General features: G+C 37.9%; 2 protein-coding genes across 2 annotated transcripts; both read right to left on the bottom strand.

Moving 5' to 3' along the window:
• FDP41_013053 (uncharacterized protein) lies at nucleotides 1–1,598 on the bottom strand (the record flags this gene model as incomplete). Its single annotated transcript, XM_044703641.1, has 2 exons — nucleotides 1–1,418; nucleotides 1,570–1,598. Coding segments are annotated over 2 exons (1,447 nt in total), but the record flags the coding sequence as incomplete, so codon positions are not given.
• A 952-nt stretch (nucleotides 1,599–2,550) lies between these two features.
• On the bottom strand, nucleotides 2,551–4,848 carry FDP41_013052 (uncharacterized protein; the record flags this gene model as incomplete). The annotated part of the gene is made up of 1 exon (XM_044703640.1): nucleotides 2,551–4,848. The coding sequence occupies one exon, from the start codon at nucleotides 4,846–4,848 to the stop codon at nucleotides 2,551–2,553; it is 2,298 nt and encodes a 765-aa protein (XP_044565977.1).
• Between the last annotated feature and the right edge of the window lie 1,152 nt (nucleotides 4,849–6,000).

Here is a 6,000-nt window from a genome sequence, read left to right as displayed (position 1 = left end):
GCTCCAAACCCAAACCCAAACCCAAACCCAAACCCAAACCCAAACCCAAACCCAAACCCAAACCCAAACCCAAACCCAAACCCAAACCCAAACCCAAACCCAAACCCAAACCCAAACCCAAACCCAAACCCAAACCCAAACCCAAACCCAAACCCAAACCCAAACCCAAACCCAAACCCAAACCCAAACCCAAACCCAAACCCAAACCCAAACCCAAACCCAAACCCAAACCCAAACCCAAACCCAAACCCAAACCCAAACCCAAACCCAAACCCAAACCCAAACCCAAACCCAAACCCAAACCCAAACCCAAACCCAAACCCAAACCCAAACCCAAACCCAAACCCAAACCCAAACCCAAACCCAAACCCAAACCCAAACCCAAACCCAAACCCAAACCCAAACCCAAACCCAAACCCAAACCCAAACCCAAACCCAAACCCAAACCCAAACCCAAACCCAAACCCAAACCCAAACCCAAACCCAAACCCAAACCCAAACCCAAACCCAAACCCAAACCCAAACCCAAACCCAAACCCAAACCCAAACCCAAACCCAAACCCAAACCCAAACCCAAACCCAAACCCAAACCCAAACCCAAACCCAAACCCAAACCCAAACCCAAACCCAAACCCAAACCCAAACCCAAACCCAAACCCAAACCCAAACCCAAACCCAAACCCAAACCCAAACCCAAACCCAAACCCAAACCCAAACCCAAACCCAAACCCAAACCCAAACCCAAACCCAAACCCAAACCCAAACCCAAACCCAAACCCAAACCCAAACCCAAACCCAAACCCAAACCCAAACCCAAACCCAAACCCAAACCCAAACCCAAACCCAAACCCAAACCCAAACCCAAACCCAAACCCAAACCCAAACCCAAACCCAAACCCAAACCCAAACCCAAACCCAAACCCAAACCCAAACCCAAACCCAAACCCAAACCCAAACCCAAACCCAAACCCAAACCCAAACCCAAACCCAAACCCAAACCCAAACCCAAACCCAAACCCAAACCCAAACCCAAACCCAAACCCAAACCCAAACCCAAACCCAAACCCAAACCCAAACCCAAACCCAAACCCAAACCCAAACCCAAACCCAAACCCAAACCCAAACCCAAACCCAAACCCAAACCCAAACCCAAACCCAAACCCAAACCCAAACCCAAACCCAAACCCAAACCCAAACCCAAACCCAAACCCAAACCCAAACCCAAACCCAAACCCAAACCCAAACCCAAACCCAAACCCAAACCCAAACCCAAACCCAAACCCAAACCCAAACCCAAACCCAAACCCAAACCCAAACCCAAACCCAAACCCAAACCCAAACCCAAACCCAAACCCAAACCCAAACCCAAACCCAAACCCCAAAAGTGAATAACGTTCAATCTAAACCTGATAACGCAACTATCCCAAGTATAATGTCAATGGTGGACAAAGAAGAGAATTGCAACGATGGATGCTACCACACCATTCGACGCAACGAAATAATGCTGCCGGCCATAGACCAGACCCTTCACTCCAATCTCACACCAAATATCTCAAGTCAAGTGACCACAGCAGATTGTAACGATCTTGACTATGCATCTTCTTCAACACCCACTCATTCGAGAGCTATGAGACCCAAGAGGAACCGAAAAATGGGAATTCGCAAACCCTCAAAATTAGTTCAACTAAATATGTTGTTTATTTGATAATTACAAATTTTTGGGATCACTGAATGGGCGATATTCCCAAACCCAAACCCAAGTTACATATTTCAAAGCTTTCAGACAGTCAACTAATGATTAGCTCATTGTGAATTATTCATGAGAATAGTTCATCATTTTACTACATTTTACACTTGTGATCTTTTTGGTCACCCTGGATTTAATGGACTAGTTGATGATCTGGAAACCACAAGAAATGATTTGTTGATGCAATTATTCAAACAGAAAATGAGCAAACACATTTCCAAGTATTTCCGAAAATCCTTTTCATCTAATTTTGATTATGTGGGCTCATTATTCATCGTGGTAAATGGCTCTCCTTCTGGTTCATCATTTAAAAAAGATGATCATTCAATCTCTAAATTCATCCTTATAATATCACAATATCATATCAATGCCATTATATTCTCGTGAGTGATTGTAGTGCAACAAAGCAAATTCTTGTATTTGATTTGGATTCAAAACTCTTAAAGAATTATATAACAACACCAGGAGCATATCCAATGAATTTATGTTTGGATGAAGAAGATTTTCTGGATCACAGTGACAATGATGATACTAAAAAGTTGCATGGTTCTAAGAAATCACATTTAATGTTTGATTGTAATGATGAAGATAATCCAGAGTTCAATGAAAAATTAGTATTTAAATATGACTTGAAATTGATTTTACGAAACAAAGGTTGTCAATATACACAAGTAGTAAATTCATGGATCATTTGGAAGAGTGACGTTGTGAATCATCCAAGAGCAATGATATTGCAAAAAAGATTTCGAGGATTAGCTATGAGTTACTTGTTAGAAAATCAATGTTGAAGTTGTATTATTTGATTACATTGGCAAGCCAAGAAGAGGATAAATTCTAATGGAGAATCTATGGAAGTCATGTCTATCTCCGTTTAAAAAGTGAGCGAGATATGCATTCGCAACAGCTGTTGTTGCTGGCGATGAAGTTACGTGTTCATGTCTAATAATATTTCTGGTTTGTATAAATATTATAGCTAATTTTTCTTGTTTTGGTAAAGTGTTGAATGAACTATATGCCTTTTGGATTTGTGTATGATGTTTGTTGATAATGGTATTGAGCTCTTGATGTAAATTGTTAATGTTTCTGTTGCTAAGTTTTGTCAAAGCTGGATCATTTTGTAAAAAATTTTGAATAAGTTGAAAATTGTTCTGAAAAAATTGTATAGCGACATGATTATTGTTGCGGTTATAATGTTTCCATCTTGCAATCTTTTCTCCTAATGATGCAATATTATCCATAGTGGTGTCCAAGGAATGGGGTTTATATTCAATATTAGAAAGATAATAAGTGCCATCTTCACGTTTATGCAACCTTGTTGTCAAATAATATTCCAACATGATATCTCTAAACTTGTAGAAGTCAATTGAAATACCATTTACAATTCTTGTTTCCTTTGTTAAATATGTTGATGCGAACTGAAAAATATTATTTTGTTGGGATGAAATGGTTTCTATTGGCAAAAGCTGATTCATCACTAGCTCTAAATTACGGTCAATTGTCAACGGTTTTTTTGTTAGTGGTACAAAAATATCCCTATCGTATATATCGAATATTTCATTGATGAACATATAGGCAGCTTTGTCGATGGATATGTTTTGTGATACTAATGCAAGGATTTGAGTAAGGTAAGCAATATTAAGTCCTCTAAATCTTTCTTGTAATAAACAAAGATCTTCATCTGAGGGTTTTGGTATGTTGCGAATTCTGCATAACTCTTCAATTTGTGTCGAGTTTTGTAGATCATAAGGGATAGTATGCTGAATTGTTGCTTCGTTATAGCTTAATCCATTCTTAACAGTTGAGGCTAACACTCTCACAAATCGTGCTTGAGTTGATCCTGTTAAAATAAAAGTCGATCCACGATATGGTAGATCTTGTGATTTTGCAATTTCTCTAAGTGTATCAAGTATAGTCGAGTCTATGAATTGTATTTCATCTAATACTATAAATAGATGGCAATTTGGAGAATATTTTCCGAACTTTGTTATATTTCGCGCAATTAGAGTTTTGTAATCTGGATTAATGTATGTACGATCGTCAATATTTAAAGCCTCTCTTATTGGTTGTAATGAATCATAAATTTCCTTTAAATGGTTACAATTTTCCTTATTCGTAAATCGAGTATAAATAACAGGACATAATTTAAGTACTGGGTCACCATTGGCCAATCTTTGTTCATTCATTGCTTTTGTAATGTAATATGGTACAATAAACCTCGCACAATGTGTTTTTCCTGTTCTCGCGTTTCCATGAATCTCAAAGCTTGGCCTTCCACGTAATGAGTGTAGTGAACAAATAAGCTTGAATCTATCTTGTATAGTTTTAAATTCTACTAAATTATTAAATATCTCTATGCCACCCAGTAGTGGATGTTTGTAAATAAGAGTGTCCTTTTGATCAACTTGATAGTTGTTTGTTACATCAACTAAGGAAAGTGCGTTATAAGCATTAAGGGAAGGTATTAGAAAATCAGATGCAGAGAGTAAAGGGACAGAGATTGATTGTACATTGGATTGTAATTTGTGCAGGAATTGCGTGTTAACCCATAAAACAATAGTTTGACAAGTGTCGGAGAGTTGAGGAATGTTGTTCTCATTATAAGTGCTTTTTAGTTGATCAATGGCATACTTTACATCGTCCATCTTGATATTCTCAACAATGATGTGGAGAGATGTGCCATCAAAACCAGCCTCATACAAAGGCTTCAGCTTTTCAACCGACAAACCAGCACCACCCAAAGATTTAGGAGAAGTTAACACTGATGCTACTTGTTGCGCGTTCCAACTCTCGTAATTAGTCAAATCGAGACAGATTTGTTCGGAGGATGAAGGTGAGGGATCATTACTATCATTTGTTGATGCTTCTCTTTCCTTCAACCAATTTTTTTCGGTGGTGTAAGAACGTATTTGGCCAAATGCGGATGTTGTTGTTGGATAATACAACAATTTGTTTTGATACGGAACATTAAAAAATATGGTGTTTGATTTCATGGATGAAGAAGAATTAAACACATAATTATGGTGGCTTTGGATGATGCTCAATGTGTTGCTGTTGTGGGAGTTTAATCCTTGCGAAATGCGATGGGCCGTTGTTCGTTTCATTCTTGAAGGATTTTCTGAGAATTTTTTTTAAAATTTTAGCATGCATGTGTTTGTTGAGAACGATGTCAGCAATCGTGAAGGGCTTTCGTTGTGAATTAGTTTTAATTTTTTTATTACAACCTGATCAAAATCAAACAGTTGATGTTTTGTTAACTCTGGGGCGAGGAATTGCTTTCACTTGGTGATTTGTTTCACATCTGAAAAGCGAAATTGGAAAGACACTGTGCAAACACAATGGTAGTAAGGTCATGTTGTCAGATCAAACAATGAAAATGTGTCGTTATCTAGATTCATATGATATCAAGTTCAAATCGCTTCCCATTACAACCAATTTCTTGAATTTGTAAGAGATTTTCTGAGAAAAATCCTCATCATATCTCACAAATTAACTCGTATCTAGATCAAATTAAGGATCATAACACTCACAAAATGATTTTTCACTAATCCCCTTCTCAAAGCATTAGGAAGGTAAAGAACGACCAGCTTTTTCCGTCTCATCTCTCCACATTCATTGATTCATCACCATGAATACTTAAAACACGTAACAGTTTCGAATACTTTTCTAAATCTACATATTCACATGATTGTGTAAAAATATTCTTTTCTTCTTGACTATCAATTCGATAAATGAATTTTCTTCTTGTCTTGTCATGCCACTGTTGTTCAGTCACGAATGTATACGGAAAATACACATCCAATTGCTTGTTCTTTAAGAGTGGTTTGACTTGCTCCATGGATCCAAAATGCGGGTTTTCGAAGAGGAATATAATAAAACATGAGCATTGTTTGGAATTAAAGCCATTTCCATTTCAATAAAAGGGTAAAAGGAATATAGAGGCGATGTATATCGATGGAGGCTATTGGTAATCCATTACTTGTTCAAGCTCGGAGAGATCCAGTATTCCTCCGTGAATCTTGACATGCAAGTGTATTAAATTTGTTCGTGTTGATCCTCACTATGATGATGACTCGATGAAGAATGAACATTTTGATCCTCGCAACACTTGTTCTAATGAAATGTGCCTCATGAGTAGTGTCCACAGGTGAAATGACATGATAAGGAGATGATTCTTCTCCTGAACATAATTTTGTGGCAATGAAGAACCAATGTATGGCGAGATGATCATTCTCACCGGTGGCAGTACATTGGAG

The sequence above is a fragment of the Naegleria fowleri genome (assembly GCF_008403515.1).
Source record: "Naegleria fowleri strain ATCC 30894 chromosome Unknown tig16, whole genome shotgun sequence".
Classification (NCBI taxonomy): domain Eukaryota; phylum Heterolobosea; class Eutetramitea; order Acrasida; family Naegleriidae; genus Naegleria; species Naegleria fowleri.
Note: the sequence above shows the minus strand (reverse complement) of the source record. Positions and strands in the feature narration are given on the sequence as shown.